Below are 19,586 nucleotides of genomic sequence, written 5' to 3' on the forward strand. Positions count from 1 at the left end.
ACCAGTCAGTCACTCTGTGTGAAGTAATTCAATTTTTTTTTTATTTATCTTGTGTTCTTTCAGCATTGTACTCTCCAGTATTTGTCGCATACCAAATTATCCATTTATTTCTATGTGTACCTTTGTTTGTATGCCAGCAGTGTCTCATTCCCTGATCTTTTCGCAGACTTGTGTACCATTATTTTTGCCAGCAATTTTTGTCGTATCAGTCACAGCAAGATTTTCTTGTAAGAATATACTAAAAAAAAATGAATAAGTGAATATGTTGTGTGCCCCGCCACTTGTAAGTGTTGTGTGCCCCGCCACTTGTAAGTGTTGTGTGCCCCGCCACTTGTAAGTGTTGTGTGCCCCACCACTTGTAAGTGTTGTGTGCCCCGCCACTTGTAAGTGTTGTGTGCCCCGCCACTTGTAAGTGTTGTGTGCCCCGCCGCTTGTAAGTGTTACACTTCCAGTTTTGTTTCTTGTTTTATTTTAGTCATATTTTTCATATTTCTTTGAACAAATTCACTCTAAGTGTAATTTCAATTTCTTTTTTAACGTAAAGTGTTTTCCTTACTCTGTTTGAGTACATTGTTTTGTCTAATTTACAATTAAGAGTTAAAGTGTTCAATCAGTTTTTCTTCATATTTTTATTTTATTATTTAACCTACATTTTCCCAGTGTAACTTTATTGCTGCATTGATTATTTCTACACCTTATTTTGTTGCACTTGTTGTGCAGTGAATTATTTTGTTGCACTTGTTGTGCAGTGAATTATTTTGTTGCACTTGTTCTGCAGTGAATTATTTTGTTGCACTTGTTCTGCAGTGAATTATTTTGTTGAACTTGTTCTGCAGTGAATTATTTTGTTGCACTTGTTCTGCAGTGAATTATTTTGTTGAACTTGTTCTGCAGTGAATTATTTTGTTGCACTTGTTCTGCAGTGAATTATTTTGTTGCACTTGTTCTGCAGTGAATTATTTTGTTGCACTTGTTCTGCAGTGAATTATTTTGTTGCACTTGTTCTGCAGTGAATTATTTTCTTTTATTGTTATTTTCATGCATTATTATTCTCAGTTCATTATTGTTTGAGTCTTGTTTTTTATTTTATTATTTTTTCTTCATGTTGTCTTTGCATTATATTTTAATTTTGTTTAGGCATTCTTAGAAAATATTTAAATTTCCCAGTTATCTCTCATTGCATACAATTTAGTGATTTTATTTTATACTTTTTACATTGATTTATAATTTTATTAGTTAATTTCTTTATTAGCAAGAGTACAGACAGCTCATTTTGCATTTAATTCAGTCTCCAGTAATATTTTTTACTTGTAAATTTCAATGTATTTTTTTATCTTGGCCAACAGTCCCTTACATAGAGTTGTCCTTCCTCTTGCAGTGAATCTTAGACATTTTTTTTTATTACTTCTGCTGAATTAGTTGCATCTCTTTTATTTCAATTTTAGCATTTTGTATCATTTTTATTGTTCATTATTTTTGCCTTATTTGTTCTTGTGCAACTTCTTTGCCATTATGTCTCACATAATGGTAACACTGATGTATTTGCCTTAACTGAGACGTGGTTTAATTAAAAAAGTCGGGACATGCCTGCGGAATGTCATATTCAGGGTTTTAAATTGTTCCAAGTAGATAGAAATATCGGGAAGGGGGGTGGGGTGGCATTGTATGTCCAAGATCGCTTGAACTGTTGCATAAAAATGGGTATTAAGTCTGAAGTAACACATACAGAGTCTGTTTGGATAGAATTTTCAGAGGGGCATGAAATACCGATTTTAGGAGTGATATACCGTCCCCCAAACTTAGATAGGGACCAAGGGAGACTACTATGGGAGGAAATTGTTAAGGCCACAAGGCACGATAATGTAGTAATTCAAGGAGACTTTAACTTTAGTCATATTGATTGGAATTTCTTGACTGGGAATTTAGAATCATACGACTTCTTAGAAGTAGTTCAGGATTGTTTTTTGAAGCAGTTTGTGACAGAACCTACAAGGGGAAATAACCTGCTTGACTTAGTTATGGCAAACAATGAATCCCTTGTTAATAATTTAGAAATTTCAGAGGAACTGGGTGCTAGCGACCACAAATCAATTACATTTAGCATTGAATGGAAGTACAATAGTAGCGATAACTCAGTAACAGTCCCAGATTTTCGCTTAGCAGATTACGATGGGCTTAGAGAACACTTATCATCTGTTGACTGGGGTAACGAAGAGAGCTATCAATATGAGTGTTTTCTGAACACTATACATGCTGCTCAAAGAACGTTTATCCCATATAAAGAAATTAGATCAAATAGAAATGACCCAAAATGGATGAATAATAGGCTCAAATATCTACTAGGGCATAAGAAAGGAATTTATAGGCGTATCAAAAGAGGCGAGGGTCATCTTATGAATCAGTATATTGACATTAAGAGGGACATTAAAAAGGGGATAAGAAAAGCTAAAAGGGACTATGAAATTAAAGTTGCTAGGGATTCTAAAACTAACCCAAAAAGTTTTTTCCAGGTCTATAGAACAAAAGTTAGAGAAAAGATAGGTCCCCTTAAAAATAACTATGGGCACCTTACTGACAAAGAGAATGAAATGTGCTCGATTTTAAATAATTATTTTCTCTCAGTTTTTACACAGGAAGACACTAACAATATTCCAGTAATTAATTTTTATAGTGGGCTAGAAGAAGATAAATTATGTAACATCACAGTCACTAGTGAAATGGTTGTGAAGCAGATAGACAGACTGAAGCAAAGTAAGTCGCCGGGTCCTGATGAGGTTTTTTCAAGGGTTCTTAAGGAATGCAAAATGGAACTCTGTGAACCATTAACTAATATTTTTAATTTATCTCTTCAAACAGGTGTAGTGTCTGATATGTGGAAGATGGCTAATGTAATTCCTATTTTTAAAACGGGACAAGTCGTTACCGTCAAATTACCGCCCAATAAGCCTGACCTCAATTGTAGGCAAATTACTAGAGTCAATTATAGCTGAGATTAAAAGAAGCCATCTCGATAAGCATAGCTTGATTAATGATACTCAGCATGGATTCACAAGAGGCCAGTCTTGTCTAACTAATTTATTAACTTTTTTCAGTAAAGCTTTTGAGGCTGTTGACCACGATAAAGAATTTGATATTATTTACTTAGATTTTAGTAAGGCTTCTGATAGAGTTCCGCACCATAGACTGTTAAAGAAAGTGGCAGCTCAGGGCATTGGGGGAAAAGTGCTCTCGTGGATCGAGTCATGGCTCACTGACAGGAGGCAGAGTGTGTCCTAAATGGGGTTAATTCCGAGTGGGGATCTGTAACAAGTGGCGTTCCACAGGGATCAGTCTTGGGCCCGTTGTTGTTTATATATATCAATGATCTTGATGAGGGAATTACTAGTGATATGAGCAAATTCGCCGATGACACAAAGATAGGTAGGATAATTGATTCAAACGTAGATGTTATGGAACTTCAGGAGGATTTAAACAAACTCTATTCTTGGTCAGAAAAGTGGCAGATGCAGTTCAATGTAGATAAATGCAAGGTTCTAAAGCTTGGGAGTGCCCATAACCCTAGTACTTATAAGTTAAATGATGTAGAACTTAGCCATACAGATTGCGAAAAGGACTTGGGGGTTATGGTGAGCAGCAACCTTAAACCAAGACAGCAATGCCTAAGTGTACGTAATAAGGCAAATAGATTACTGGGATTTATATCAAGAAGTGTAAGCAACAGAAGTCCAGAGGTCATACTGCAGCTTTATACATCATTAGTAAGGTCTCACCTAGATTATGCAGCTCAGTTCTGGTCTCCATATTACAGAATGGACATGAACTCGTTAGAAAACATTCAGCATAGGATGACTAAATTAATACATAGAATTAGAAATCTTCCTTATGAAGAAAGATTGAAGACTCTTAAGTTACATTCACTTGTTAGACGAAGAATGAGGGGAGACCTGATCGAAGTGTATAAGTGGAAGATAGGTATTAATAAAGGGGATATTAATAAGGTTTTGAGGATGTCTCTCCAAGAGAGAACCCGCAGTAATGGATTTAAATTAGATAAGTTTAGATTTAGAAAGGACATAGGAAAGTATTGGTTTGGAAATAGGGTAGTTGATGAGTGGAACAGTCTACCTAGTTGGGTTATTGAGGCTGGGACTTTGGGTAGTTTCAAATTTAGGTTGGATAAGTACATGAGTGGGAGGGGTTGGATTTGAGTGGGACTTTCACATCAGAGCTTATTTCTTGGGTGGCATTGAAAATTGGGTTGGGCAAATGTTTTGTTAGTGGGATGAATTGTAAAGGACCTGCCTAGTATGGGCCAACAGGCCTCCTGCAGTGTTCCTCCTTTCTTATGTTCTTATACCGCCAGGCTACTGCTGCTCCTGTCATCAGTCCTCACAGTTCCTTACGGACTGACAGACCAACCCAGACACTGAGACACTATAGTTTTACTCGTGATTCCCTTGATGCGTTACCTTTATTCAATGGCCATGTACATAGTCTTGAAGCATGGTTTACTGCCATTCGTTCTCGTGTTAATGCTCTAGTTGAAGGTCCTCCTTCAGAGGAAAGTCTTATCAGACTTGCGAAAGAAGCTCTTCATCGATCCCCTGCTGCTGTTCACGTTGTTGATCTCCTTGATATGCGAGACTTCAGGAATCTTACTAAGTGGTTACAATATGAGGAACTGATTCGTTCTTTCCTTGTACCAGTAAAAACAGCTGATCCATATGTGGTTCTTCGGGAACTTGTGAATGCTACACCCGTGACTAATGAATCGTTGAGTATATTTGCTGTTAGATTAGACAAACTTTCATCATCATTTATCAATGCTGTCCAGTCCTCAGCTTTTGTCCCTGATGAGGATAAACCATCCTGCCCTTCCCTTTTGGAATTCTTTCCCGTATCCGGAATTTCACCTATGCCTCCCGCCCCACCACCTCTTGTTTTTCCCCGACAAATCGTGGCGCCCAAACCCTCCAGGTCACCAAAGGGCCAGTGTACAGAGTCATTATAAACCTCCGTTTCCCTAGTCATTCAGTAACCTGCCAGGGGCTTTGATCTTTTTCCCTGGCCATTTGCAAATTTTGTCCGTGGGGCCCCAAGAGGGGGTTGATGATAGTCCCGTCGGGTTTTCCCCTGTCTTATCCCTTCATGGAAACCCCATCTGGAGGCAATCTCTTTTACAACCTTCAGCTCTAGGTCTTTTTCCCTGGCCCCTTTTAACCCCAGAACCCAAAAGGAAACAGGCGCCCTGGGTTTTCAAACCAAACCCGAACCAGGGTCATTCTTCCCCCAAATTTAGGGGGTTCAAAACGCCCCAGTCCAAAACCCTCCCCTGGTGACAGTAGGGTGAAGAGTACACCATCCCCGTTTTAAAATTTCCCTTTTAAGCCTTAAGCAGTCTCGGGAATGACAATCCTGCCCGGGTGATGTTGCTTTCAACCCCCAAAATAGATGATTTTGGGGATGAAGTGGGAAAAAATCTTTTTGATGACAATCCACCTTTTGTTTCACATAACTTCCAATGCAACCCATAAAGGCCCCCCATGTGCAAGCATTTGTTCATAATTTCGCCTTAAATTTATTTGTTCATGGAAATCTAGTGAAATCAATATTATCAAGGGTTGTTTGGGAAAGGGGGTTCGGATTGTCCTTCTCGTAGAACCCAGTCATGTGTCCTCCCCCTTTGTGGAGTAGCTGGTTTCCCTGGTGTCCAGGGCGGACCTCCTTTTTTCCCAAGGGAGAAATTACTTCTTCCCCTTTCCCTTTTTTCCAAAGGGTTACTTTTTTCCCGGTGACCTTCTACCGGGGTTTGCTTCCCTGCGAACTTACCATTGTGCTGAACCTTTTCGATGGCATGCCCAAATTGATGACTTGGTCGACCCTTTTTGGGGTTTTCCAGCTTGGGTCCCAGATCTGCCATCTGCCGAAGTCGACATTGAATTAAGTCCTTACAGGCCATTTCATTTTCCAGTAGTGTACCCAAAAACGGTCCCGGCACTGATGATCCTGTCCCCTGTCCCTTTTTCCTGCAAATTCAGACCCTTCAAGATAGTGTCCAGTTACCTAAAATTTTCCCAGGGCGGGCCCGGCTACCTGAGTGCTGAGGCCCCCTTCCCCGAATGTCTGCTAGTTTTAAGAATAGCCCCTTTTAAGGGGGCCCTTGTCGGGAAAAAAGGATTGCAACTAATAATGCCATCTCTTTTTTATGTCACTTGTCTGCCCGAAAGACCTTTTTGCCCCGTAAATCCCTCACTAGGGTGTCTGGGTTTTTTCCTAGTGTTCCAGATGGTTTTAAAAGTTCTAGTTGACAGTGATTCTTTCAAAGTAAAAGGTCTATTTTTTAACCATCCTTACATTTTGTAAGAGATAATAAAATCCATTTCTTTTTCCCAAACTAACACTTTGGTCACAGTGTTGTCTCCCGAGCAAATACCAATCTTTTGACCTTGTTCCCATCCTTACCCCCCGTTCCCGGTAGAAGATGAGTTGTCACCTGACCAGTGGGTCGGTTTTTTTTTTTCTACCGGGGGACCTCATCCCTTCACTGGATCAATCTGTTCCCCAGTTGGGGAAAGACTTAAACTCCCCCGACTTTTGGGTGAAGTCAAGCGTTTTTTGCTCTGTTGAACCCAAAAATTAAAAAAACCATTTTACCCGGTGAGGGAAAAGGGGAAAAAACAACTTTTTTGTCCCATCGATTTCCCCTTTAACCTGGTACTAGACCTATCTTTTATACCTGGTACAGAATGCCCCATTCCAAGTTTTCTGTCAGAAAATTATCAATCAAAAAGCTTGATGATGGAGATTACCTAGCAATTCACTTTGGGAAAGCCCCTGACCCGGGACCAAAGGATGGTTTGGCGCCCGGGATTGACTTTAGGAAGTTAAAATTTTAAAAAAATTTCCCCGATCGCCCCCCCTCCCCCGTACCCGGGGGGATTTTTCTTTCGAATCAAAATCTTTTCAACCCTGGACTTGTTACAAAGGGTTTTGGCAAGTCCCTCTTCCCCGAGGACAGCCAAGGAAACTAACTGCATTCTCCACTCCTACAGGTCATTTCACTTCCCCCGATGGGGGTTTTGGGTTCGATCCCCCCCTATCACGTTTTTCGGCCCCGACTAATATCTTTAGAGGTCTCAAGGTAAGCACCCTTTTGGGGTATTAATGACTTCGCCCTGTTAAAGAAAAGTGGGTAAAACTTGAAAAGACTTGATGTAGTACTTGGGAAGCTTGAAGAAGCCAATTTAAAAATCAAACTGTCTAAATGTCAATTTTTTAGATCAGTTTAAATTTCTTGGGCACGTAAATCACCCTAGAGGGGTTCGGCTGACCAAAATAAAAAAACTGCAGTACCCAAATTTCCCAAATCCCAAAACTGCTGATGCCGTAAAATCCTTTGTGGGCCCTTGGGAGGTTTCCTTTTTAGATCTTTTTATTCCAATTTTCTTTCCCTACTGCTCCTCTAACTTAGGGTTTTTAAAAAAGATGCTCCTTTTTTTTGGGCCTTCCCCTCAAAAAAGAGCATTCCAAACTCTAAAAGAAAAACCATCTCTCCCAAATTTTTAAATTTCCAGATTTTTTTAAGCCCTTCTATCTGACAACTGATGCTAGTTTTAATTGGCATAGGTGCCCTACCCGGGGTCAGGGCTGATGGCAAATCAAACCCGTTGCATTTGCTGCCGAGTCCTTACGAAGGGTGAAGAATTATACAGTAACTGAGCAAGAAACTTTGGGGTTGTATGGGCTTTAAAACACCTGACATTTTTTCAAATACTCTGTTCTTTTCTTTGACAGACCATGCCCCACTGATCCCTTTTTCCCGGGAAAAAACAACCCCTGGAAGGTTAGCCAGATGGACCTTGACTATCCAAAAGTTCAATCCCCACCTTTAACACGGGTTGGCAAGTCAAATGTAGTCGCCCGATGCCTTATCCGACATGTTAGTATAGTAACTGCAGACCCTCCATTTAATTTCTGAGGATGTAAAAAATGCTCAACGAACCCGATCCCATGTGGGGCTGGTGTGATTCGATTCCCGCTCCAGGAAGATCTTATTTGACTGTGAACCACCAGGGACCCCTCAGTGACTTTGTCATGAACCAAGGTTATGTTTGAACAGCCGGGGTTTGGGGACTTTGGGAGAAGAGTATACCAGTTTTTTAATTCCTATCACTAGTGAATGTACCTTAAAAGCTAGTTCCGATGTACCAGGGGTTCGACCCCCCGGAAGGATAATTTCAAAAAAAGCCAGATTGAAATATTTTTTTTTGGGCCCCGTGGCAACTGTATTTCTATATAAAGAAATGTAGTGTCCGCATGCAACATAAAGGTAAGCCCAATGGTCCTAATCCAATCCCAAATGTATCCAACTACCCCAGGAACCTTGGGGAAAAAAGTTGGGAGATTTTTTTAACCCAATTTTAAAATTTTTCTCCCCGGGCAACAAACATCTATGTGTTATGGGAGACCATTTCACCAAATATTTGAGTTAATTCCCCATTTAAAATAAGACTGCCCGGGACAGTAGCTAAAATGTTTAAAAACGGAATCTGCAGGGCCTACCAACCCCCAAGTCCCCGGGAATGGTGGTGAATTCCTTTAAAGAGTTCTTGAAAATTTGTTTCCCCTTTTCAAGATCTCTAAATCCACCATTGTTCCTCATCATCCTGCCAGCAATGGGTTAGTGGAAAAACCAATAAAAAAAGAGTACTTGATGTCTTTTTTGGGGCTTTTCTCCCAAACCCAACAAATGAAACTTGGGGTGAAGTTATACCCAATGTGCAGGTGCTATAAATTCTGTTTTCAATGTTTCCATAGGTGACCTCCCTTTTTATGATTCTGGGGTAGATAAACGTTTTCCTTATGAGTTTTTATTTCTAATCCAAACCCAAAATTTCAACCCCGATGATTTCTTGGAACTTCAAAAGCTTAGCTCAAAATTTTTTTGAAGAATCGGAAACATTAAATTTTAAAAAAGCAGAATTTAAAAGTCGCAAACCTCGAGCAAAGCCATCCAAAAACAAAATAGGGTTTTAGAGTTAGTTTACTAACCTTTTAAAAAACGTCGCAATCCTAAAACTTGTCAAAAATTTGGGGGTCCTTATCAAATAAATTGAACATATCACTGGTAATAAGTATAAGGTTAAGTTGGGATGGGCAGTATAAAAAATGCATTTAGATCAAAGAAGTTAGTATGTTATTATAATGAAGTTCCAACCCCGACTAATTGACAGACTCAACCCAAACCTCCTGATCCTGTACCCCTACCCGATACTCAGTCAGGCGATCAACCTGAATTTTTTTATTCCCCTTTGGTTTACTTTTTTTTCCCAAATTTAGATTTGCCTCAAATACGGGATGAGTTAGCCAATTCAACAGGGGGTTTGATCCCCCCAGAGATGACACCCATTCTGCATATTTAATCTCACCCCCAGCAAGTTGGGGGTTTAAATTAAAAAACCTGTATAAATGAATAATTTAAATCAACTTATCAGTATTCAAAAATTTTTTTGTGTTCACGTTCTCTCCAATTCTGGGGTTAACAGTCTAGATTTGGAAAAGCAACAATCTGCCTTTCTTTAAACATTTTTTTCTTTTATATATTCCTTTTCCCCAGAACCGTAGATCCACAATACAGATCGTCAAAACAAATTTTTTTTTTTCACTTCTTTTTTTGTAATCCCAATGTTGAGTTTCATTCGATGAGTTTTTGCTATATTATACCCCTTTTATTTTCATTACCCGTTTCAGTTACCCCGTTTTCCCTTCAAATATTCTACTTTTTGATGTTATAAAGTTCAATTTTGTGTACTTTGACATTGTTTGAATCAAAAACCGTAAACCCGCTGTCTCTAGTTTGTATTAGTTGTATGTGGGGCAATACTTTGGGCCCCCAAACCTTTAAATAAAAGTACCCGTTTCCCGGGAACCCGGTTTCCAGTAACCCGTGTACCAGTAGATGACTCACTACCTACCTTCTGAATCACGGCTGATTATTCATACTGCTGACCATAGCGGGTTTCAAACACTCCTCACTCGTAGGCATTTGGGGTCCCGTCAAAAATGGGTGCAAAAAGGCAGGTCGCTGTTTGGGGATCCCCTACTTCCCCTTTTAAAATTATCGACTACCAGCCAAAGTATTTTAAATTTATCCCCGCCCCTTTTTGAAAACCCCACTTTTTTCCCCTGCTTTTCTTTATGTCTGCCCTGTTCTTCATGTTTTGCCCTGCTACCCGGGGTGTCTGCCACTGCTGCTTCATGTTGTCTGCCACTGCTACCTCATGATGTCTGCCACTGCTCTTCATGTTGTTGCCCTGCTACCTCATGATGTCTGCCATCTACTTAATGATGTCTGCCCTGCTGCTTTATGTTGTCTGCCCTGCTCTTTCATTTTGTCTGCCTCAACCCTCTGACGTCTCCCCTGCTGCCGTTATGTTTGCCCCCTACTTCCCCCTGCTGCTTCATGTTTTGCCACTGCTATTTGCTTCTCCCCCTCCCACATGTTTTTCCCCCTGCTGCTTCATGTTTCTCCACTTACCTCATGTTGTCTGCCCTGCTTCCTGTCTGCCACTGTGCTTCTGTTTTTTCCCCTGCTTTTTATGATGCTGCCACTGCCTTTTGATGTCCCACTGCTGCTTCATGATGTCTGCCTTGCTTCATGAGTTCCCCTGCCTTATGTTCCACCTTGCTTCATGATGTCTGCCCCCTTCATTTCTCCCTGCTTTTCTGCTGTAAACTGCTGCTTCATTTTTCTGCCATGAAACCCCCCTGATGTCTCCCCCATTTTTGCAAACTTTAAAAGCTTTCCAATATGGGGGTTGAGGTAGTCCGTCGGACAGGTATTGGTGGTGTTTAAAATTTTTTTATCTTGAACCCCCAAGGGTTGAACTTTTTTGCTATTTGACCAATTTTAAAAATTTTTTTTAAAAAAAACCCAATCAAAATCATATTTTTCTGTAGTATTAAAAACAACCAAAAAAACCATCCCCGGGTGGATTGAACCGGGGTAAAAGGGTCTCAAAACTCCAGACCATCCTTACCCCGAAAAATACCTAAGAGCAGGCTAATGGCTGAAGTGAACTCCGTTATATGGTCATTTCTTTCATTTTTTGTCCCAAAAAACATCTCCCCATCATTCCCCAAGTTTCAATAAGATGGGCCCAACATAACGGATCAATTCCATGATCAAACAGAGCCCCCCCGCGTAAAAGGGCCCCCCTTGAGGCCGCTTATCTAAATTTGCTCATCTGGAACAAAAAATAAAGGCGACTTGTTTCTGGAAAAACAACCCTGGATGCACTGTTTGGAAAAGGTTCAACTGTATATTTAATTTTTCTTCAACATCTACAATTTTTTTTTGCAGTTGATAAAAAAAGCAGATGGAAAAATGAAAGACTATATAAAGTACCAAAAACCCCCTATAGAGGTCTTTTAAAGAAAAATAAGGCTAGCTGTCATGTTCTTTTTTGAAAATATTGGGGGGCCACTGTTGGAATTTTTCAAACTGAATACATGGACCCCATTTGATATTTTTTCCCCCCCGTTTTCAGGTGCCAGTACACCGTTTATTCCATAAAAAATTTTATAGATTATCCATTTCAGACCCCCCAAAACCCCGCTCAAAACCCTTACATAAATACACCCTGTGGTGCAGGAGTAAGGGTTTGATCCTTTAAAAAAAAAATTTAACAAACCAAATAAACCAAAACAGGTGGGTTTAAGCCCTTCACAACTTTCGGCTGTCCTCTTTTTTTCAAATTTTATGCAAACCATGTTTCTGTTACAAAATTGAAAGAAATATCATTTCCCGGAAAATGGAAAGAAACCTTCCTTTAAGCCTTGTTGCAGGGTGGCTAAAAAGGGGCAAAAGGGGTAATTACCCCCTTTTTTTATAAAAAACTAAAATAACAAAAAATTTTTTTTCATTTTTTTCCCCTACCTTGGGTTTTCTCTCCCCATCCCAGTACCTCACTCCCCTTTTACCTCCTACCCCCCCTCACCATCCTACCTCTACCATCATTACACCTCTACCCCAATCCCCACACCTCTCTCCCCAATCCTTTCCCCCTTCTACCACCAAAAAACCCCCACCTCTCGACCATCCCCACCCTCCAAATCCCCCCTCTCCACCATCACCCCCCCCTTTCCGATAAAAAGGGAAGGGCACCTGTAGGGGGGCCCATCCGGGGGGTGGTCATCTATGAACAATTTCTGGGGAATATGACAGGTAAAAAATTTCCAAAGTGGTAAATACAGATTGTATGATATCCGGACTGGAAAAAACCAGGGTCCCTGCCCCTTGATTTTTAGTTTAATAGTATTGTGAATATGATAAGTAAGACACATGTGCAACAGTTAGTATCTTTATTCTGAAATGACTACTTAACAGTAGACTTCAGTCAAACAGAGGATCGCTGTTTTGTTTAGTTTATGTAAGGTGATCTTAGAGTAAGCAGAACTGCATTCGGTGTGTGTGTGTGTGTGTTGTGTGTGTGTGTGTGTGTGTGTGTGTGTGTGTGTGTGTGTGTTGTGTGTGTGTGTGTGTGTGTGTGTGTGTGTTTTGTGTGTTGTGTGTGTTGTGTGTGTTTGTGTGTTGTGTTTGTGTGTGTGTGTGTTTGTTGTGTGTGTGTGTGTGTGTACTCAGCTATTTCTGGGAATGGTCGATCATAGCTCCTGGCCTCTTCACTGCCCTTACTAGGTCCTTTCTCTCCCTGCTCCGTAGCTTTTTTAAACCTAGATGGAGTCAAAGATGTTGGAAGTATTTCTTGTCAAAAGGGGGTTTGGGTTTGAGTGGGACTTGAACAAGGTTGGATTTGAGTGGGACTTGCACAAGGGGTTGGATTTAGTGGGACTTCTGGTTGGATTGAGTGGGACTTGCAAAAGGGGGTTTGGGATTTGAGTGGGACTTCACAGGGGTTGGATTTGAGTGGGACTCACGGGTTTTGGATTTGAGTGAGACTTGCATGAGTTGGATTGAGGGGGAAACTTATGCAGGTTGGGATTTGAGTGGGACTTATAACAGGTTGGATTTGAGTGGGACTTATATTGGTTGGTTGGGTTGGACTTCATAGGGTTGGATTTGAGTGGGACTTGCACAGCAGGTTGGATTTGAGTGGGACTACTGCAGGTTTGGGTTTTGAGTGGGACTTGACTTGGGTTGGTTTGAGTGGGACACTGGGTTGGTTTGAGTGGGACTTCATACGGGTTGGTTGAGTGGGACTTGCACAAGGGGTTGGGTTTGAGTGGGACTTCTGTGGGTTGGTTTTCAGTGGGACTTCTGGGGGTTGGATTTGAGTGGGACTTGCAGGTTGGATTTGAGTGGGACACTGAGGGTTTGGATTTGAGTGGGAATTGCATATGGGCTGGATTTGAGTGGGACTTGCATAGGGTTGAATTGAGTGGGACTTGCATATGGGTTGTTTGAGTGGGACTTGCATAGGGTTGGTTGAGTGGGACTTATAGCAGGTTGGTTTGAGTGGGACTTCCAAGCGGTTGGTTTGAGTGGGACTTGCATAATGGTTGGAATTTGAGTGGGACTTGCATGCGGGTTGGATTTGAGTGGGACTTGCATACAGTTTGGTTTGAGTGGGACTTGCAAACAGGTTGGATTTGAGTGGGACTTGCATGGGTTGGATTTGAGTGGGACTTGCATGGGTTGGTTGAGTGGGACTTGCATAAGGGTTGGATTTGAGTGGGACTTGCATAGGGTTGGAGGTTGGAGACACTTATGCAGCATGGAATCTTTATTCGGGAAGCGTTTAGCCACACAGTGGCTTCATCAGTGCCTTCCTCTTTGTTTGGACTGAGGGAAGCCACTGTGGCTTCCTGAATAATTCCATATCTTATAGTGCCCAATCTTCAACTTCGATTTCAAACCATTCATCACAACTGTCAGACACTGCAGCATCATGGGATCTTGTTAAAAAGGATTCTTCAACATTGTTCAACCTTTGGGCGAAGACCTCGCCGGCTAGTGGATGGTACCACTATGACCCCCCTCCACCTGTTTCCCACGTCACCTCATCAGTATATAAGCCACGCCCTCCCCTTGCTGACATTCTACAAGATTGATGGACTGACACATGACTCCAGGTTGAGGACTGTTACCTCATTCTCCTCCTCCCCTTCGCCTTCCTCTTTTTATTGGACTGATGAACCCCTGTGGGGCTTTCCCTAAATAAAATTTCCCCCCTTTTGCTGCATAAGTGTCTCAATCTTTAAATTTGCCTTTTTTAAACCATTCCCCCAAAACTGTCGGGCCTGCAGCATCATGGGATCTTTTTAAAAATTCTTAAACACCAAAATTTTTGGGGGCCCAAAGTGCCGACTAGTGGATTTTTCCCTTTGGGGCCCCCCTTCCACCTGTTTCCCTTGAAAATTTGGGTTGTTTTATTAGTGTGATGAATTGTAAAGGACCTGCCTAGTATGGGCCAACAGGCCTGCTGCAGTGTTCCTCCTTTCTGATGTTCTTATGTTCTTAAGAAGCAGTAATGTAAAGATGATGTAATCAGTCCATAACTAGTATTACTATAGTCAGCTTTGATATATGTAATGTACAGTATGTGTAAAAGCATATATGAATGCATGCATTTTACCATGTATAGCATGTAGCTATGAAGAAAGGTTGAAGGTAAAATGATATGCTATCTTAACTGACAGGTGGGAAGAAGATATGGTATCTGCATTTAAAGGATTATAGCCAAATATGAAAGAACTGACAAGGAAGACTTCTTATTACCATCATCTGGAAGAAGAAGAGGCACTAGTTATAACATGAGAAAGAAAAGTTGCCAAAAGGATGCTAGAAAATTTTTCTACCCGCTACCCCTTCCCCCCCAATCAGTCATAAACCTACACTCTGAGGGGTGGGGATATTTGCAGTTTTGAACTGTAGAACTGTAGTGATAGTAAAAGTGTTTTTTTTTTCTTTGGGCCACCCTGCCTCAGTGAGTAATGGCCGGTGTGTTAAAAAACAGTACATTTAATTCCAGAATTAACTTCAGATGCATGAAGGTTTTTTTTTAATTTCTAATAATGTATATTAACGTAAGGGGAGCATAAAGCTCCCTTTACCTTACTTTACTATAGTACTTAGCTTGGTCACCTGTCAGGTGCTATTATGTGCACCACCAGTACATTCTTTTCCTTTATATAAAACTGACTTTGCATACTGGTGAAACTGTCACTAAATAGTATGCAGATGAGACTTTAAAAGTGCTACTTGTAAAAATTAAAAAAAGAATATAAGTCAAGCCAAGGCAATGTTAACCCTTTCACTGTCAGTGCCCGTAGTACTATGGCTTGCAAGCCAGTGTTGGTGCCATAGCATTACGCCAAAATTCTAGAGGCTTCAAATCTAGCAGGAGAACGCTGGTAGACCTACATGTGAGAGAATGAGTTTGCATGGTCAGTGTGCACAGTATAAAAAAATCCTGCAGCACGCAGTGCATGAGAAAAAAAAAATTTACCATGTTTTTGGTTTAAAATGCCAACTTTGAGGTGTATTTTTGTATGGTACATATTTACAGCTGTATTCTCGTTTTCTTGGTCTCATTTGATTGAATGGAAGATATATATTACATAAACAGAGATGATTTTGATTGGTTTCACAATGAAAAGCACCCTGAAATTGAGCTCAAAGTAGCAGAAATGTTCGATTTTTGCCGATGTTCTAGAGTAAACAAATGACATCACCATCCAATACAAGTCCAACTAGCCAGTCTAATACACAGTCACAAATGGGTTGACATTATTTATACAATTATTACAATAATGCAGTAGTCTGTATAACAGTAAACCTTCTATTTTTTGTGTGAATAAAAATTCAAAATGGAAAGCAAAAGTAACATACGAAGGGCCTGAAGACGTGACTAATGAACAGAGAAAATGTTATTTTAGTGCCAGGAATGTCTGCACTGTTTATTCTGGACCCTATTTTGAAATTGGCATCTTTTGAAATTTGTATGAAATAGGCCAAATTGCTAAAGTCTGATCACTTTATTAGTTCGTTGAAATCGGTAAATGGGTGGTTTCTTGTACTCAATCACTAGAACAAATAGAGTTTAGTGAAATAGCTATGAGTTTGGTTGACTGGAACAATGGAATTGGCCGAAAATAGGGCTCAAAGTGGACAAAATCGCCTATGCATATATTGCTGAGACCGCTAATTTCATGAGAGTAATTCTGCAAGTTTTCCATCAAATTTCACGCTTTTGGTGTCAATACCATCGGGAAAAGATTCTCTATCATTTCATGAGAAATAAATAATTTTGTGGGGGAGGAAAATTCTTCAACACTGTGAGCAAGTTTGTAAGCAGGGATGTCGACAGTGAGAGGGTTAATAAAGTAGGTGGCATTTCTAGTCTGAGGGCAGTCAGGAAGCCTAAGTATATGGAGGAGATTGAGTATGGTCTGATGACTTCGAAAGAAGAATATTGAAAACACTGTGCTTCCTTCTTGGGGACAATTACAGCAGAAAACTACATACAATGAAATCTACAGAGCACCTGCACCACACATGAAATCTCTACCTCTGATGACTAGCCAAGTAAATTCATACAATGAAGATCTCTAGAATTTATAGTACAGATCGACCATCACTAATCTGGCATCACTGGGATCTATAGGGTGCTGAATTAGTGATTTTGCCACATCACAGAGTGGTTAGGTTAGAATACACTTAGCCCAACCCTGATTTACCCTGTAAATCAGTACAAGTTGGTTAATAAAATTAATCAACTTGACTTACACAAGAAAGCTCATCACTGCCGCTTCCAAAGTGAAGAGCTGAAATTTACAATTAAGTACAATTACATGTCTTGAGGTGAAGGGCTGTTAGGATTGCCATCTTCTTGAGGTAAAGGACTGTCAGCACTACCATCTTCTTGAGGTAAAGGACTGTCAGGACTACCATCTTCTTGAGGTAAAGGACTGTCAGGACTGCCATCTTCTTGAGGTGAAGGGCTGTCAGGACTGCCATCTTCTTGAGGTGAAGGGCTGTCAGGACTACCATCTTCTTGAGGTAAAGGACTGTCAGGACTACCATCTTCTTGAGGTAAAGGACTGTCAGGACTACCATCTTCTTGAGGTAAAGGACTGTCAGGACTGCCATCTTCTTGAGGTGAAGGGCTGTCAGGACTGCCATCTTCTTGAGGTGAAGGGCTGTCAGGACTGCCATCTTCTTGAGGTGAAGGACTGTCAGGACTACCATCTTCTTGAGGTAAAGGACTGTCAGGACTGCCATCTTCTTGAGGTGAAGGACTGTCAGGACTGCCATCTTCTTGAGGTGAAGGGCTGTCAGGACTACCATCTTCTTGAGGTAAAGGACTGTCAGGACTGCCATCTTCTTGAGGTAAAGGACTGTCAGGACTGCCATCTTCTTGAGGTAAAGGACTGTCAGGACTGCCATCTTCTTGAGGTAAAGGACTGTCAGGACTGCCATCTTCTTGAGGTAAAGGACTGTCAGGACTACCATCTTCTTGAGGTAAAGGACTGTCAGGACTGCCATCTTCTTGAGGTAAAGGACTGTCAGGACTGCCATCTTCTTGAGGTGAAGGACTGTCAGGACTGCCATCTTCTTGAGGTGAAGGGCTGTCAGGACTGCCATCTTCTTGAGGTAAAGGACTGTCAGGACTACCATCTTCTTGAGGTAAAGGACTGTCAGGACTACCATCTTCTTGAGGTAAAGGACTGTCAGGACTGCCATCTTCTTGAGGTAAAGGACTGTCAGGACTACCATCTTCTTGAGGTAAAGGACTGTCAGGACTGCCATCTTCTTGAGGTAAAGGACTGTCAGGACTACCATCTTCTTGAGGTAAAGGACTGTCAGGACTACCATCTTCTTGAGGTAAAGGACTGTCAGGACTACCATCTTCTTCAGGTGAAGGACTGTCAGGACTGCCATCTTCTTGAGGTAAAGGACTGTCAGGACTACCATCTTCTTGAGGTGAAGGGCTGTCAGGACTGCCATCTTCTTGAGGTGAAGGACTGTCAGGACTGCCATCTTCTTGAGGTGAAGGGCTGTCAGGACTGCCATCTTCTTGAGGTGAAGGGCTGTCAGGACTACCATCTTCTTGAGGTGAAGGGCTGTCAGGACTACCATCTTCTTGAGGTAAAGGACTGTCAGGACTGCCATCTTCTTGAGGTGAAGGGCTGTCAGGACTACCATCTTCTTGAGGTAAAGGACTGTCAGGACTACCATCTTCTTGAGGTAAAGGACTGTCAGGACTACCATCTTCTTGAGGTAAAGGACTGTCAGGACTACCATCTTCTTGAGGTAAAGGACTGTCAGGACTGCCATCTTCTTGAGGTGAAGGACTGTCAGGACTCCCATCTTCTTGAGGTAAAGGACTGTCAGGACTACCATCTTCTTGGGTAAAGGACTGTCAGGACTACCATCTTCTTGAGGTGAAGGGCTGTCAGGACTGCCATCTTCTTGAGGTGAAGGACTGTCAGGACTGCCATCTTCTTGAGGTGAAGGGCTGTCAGGACTGCCATCTTCTTGAGGTGAAGGGCTGTCAGGACTGCCATCTTCTTGAGGTGAAGGGCTGTCAGGACTGCCATCTTCTTGAGGTGAAGGGCTGTCAGGACTGCCATCTTCTTGAGGTAAAGGACTGTCAGGACTACCATCTTCTTGGGTAAAGGACTGTCAGGGCTACCATCTTCTTGAGGTGAAGGGCTGTCAGGACTGCCATCTTCTTGAGGTGAAGGGCTGTCAGGACTGCCATCTTCTTGAGGTGAAGGGCTGTCAGGACTGCCATCTTCTTGAGGTGAAGGGCTGTCAGGACTGCCATCTTCTTGAGGTGAAGGGCTGTCAGGACTGCCATCTTCTTGAGGTGAAGGGCTGTCAGGACTACCATCTTCTTGAGGTAAAGGACTGTCAGGACTGCCATCTTCTTGAGGTGAAGGGCTGTCAGGACTACCATCTTCTTGAGGTAAAGGACTGTCAGGACTGCCATCTTCTTGAGGTGAAGGGCTGTCAGGACTGCCATCTTCTTGAGGTGAAGGGCTGTCAGGACTACCATCTTCTTGAGGTGAAGGGCTGTCAGGACTGCCATCTTCTTGAGGTGAAGGGCTGTCAGGACTGCCATCTTCTTGAGGTGAAGGGCTGTCAGGACTACCATCTTCTTGAGGTAAAGGACTGTCAGGACTGCCATCTTCTTGAGGTGAAGGGCTGTCAGGACTACCATCTTCTTGAGGTAAAGGACTGTCAGGACTGCCATCTTCTTGAGGTAAAGGACTGTCAGGACTGCCATCTTCTTGAGGTGAAGGACTGTCAGGACTGCCATCTTCTTGAGGTGAAGGACTGTCAGGACTGCCATCTTCTTGAGGTGAAGGGCTGTCAGGACTGCCATCTTCTTGAGGTGAAGGGCTGTCAGGACTGCCATCTTCTTGAGGTAAAGGACTGTCAGGACTGCCATCTTCTTGAGGTGAAGGACTGTCAGGACTGCCATCTTCTTGAGGTGAAGGGCTGTCAGGACTGCCATCTTCTTGAGGTGAAGGACTGTCAGGACTGCCATCTTCTTGAGGTGAAGGGCTGTCAGGACTGCCATCTTCTTGAGGTGAAGGACTGTCAGGACTGCCATCTT

At 41.8% G+C, this 19,586-nt stretch overlaps 1 protein-coding gene across 1 annotated transcript in view; it reads right to left on the bottom strand.

The window, feature by feature from the left end:
• The window catches only part of LOC128703226 (nascent polypeptide-associated complex subunit alpha, muscle-specific form), a 59,921-nt gene that overhangs the window by 27,392 nt on the left and 12,943 nt on the right, over window positions 1-19,586 (bottom strand). Inside the window, exons 3-6 of the mRNA XM_070103519.1 lie at window positions 18,098-18,364; window positions 17,402-18,004; window positions 16,813-17,278; window positions 16,225-16,381 (exon numbers count right to left, since the gene is read on the bottom strand). Of these exons, the coding sequence (XP_069959620.1) occupies window positions 16,225-16,381; window positions 16,813-17,278; window positions 17,402-18,004; window positions 18,098-18,364 (1,493 nt within the window). The remainder of the gene's footprint in view (window positions 1-16,224; window positions 16,382-16,812; window positions 17,279-17,401; window positions 18,005-18,097; window positions 18,365-19,586) is intronic.

Source organism: Cherax quadricarinatus, chromosome 85 (genome assembly GCF_038502225.1).
Source record: "Cherax quadricarinatus isolate ZL_2023a chromosome 85, ASM3850222v1, whole genome shotgun sequence".
Lineage (NCBI taxonomy): Eukaryota > Metazoa > Arthropoda > Malacostraca > Decapoda > Parastacidae > Cherax > Cherax quadricarinatus.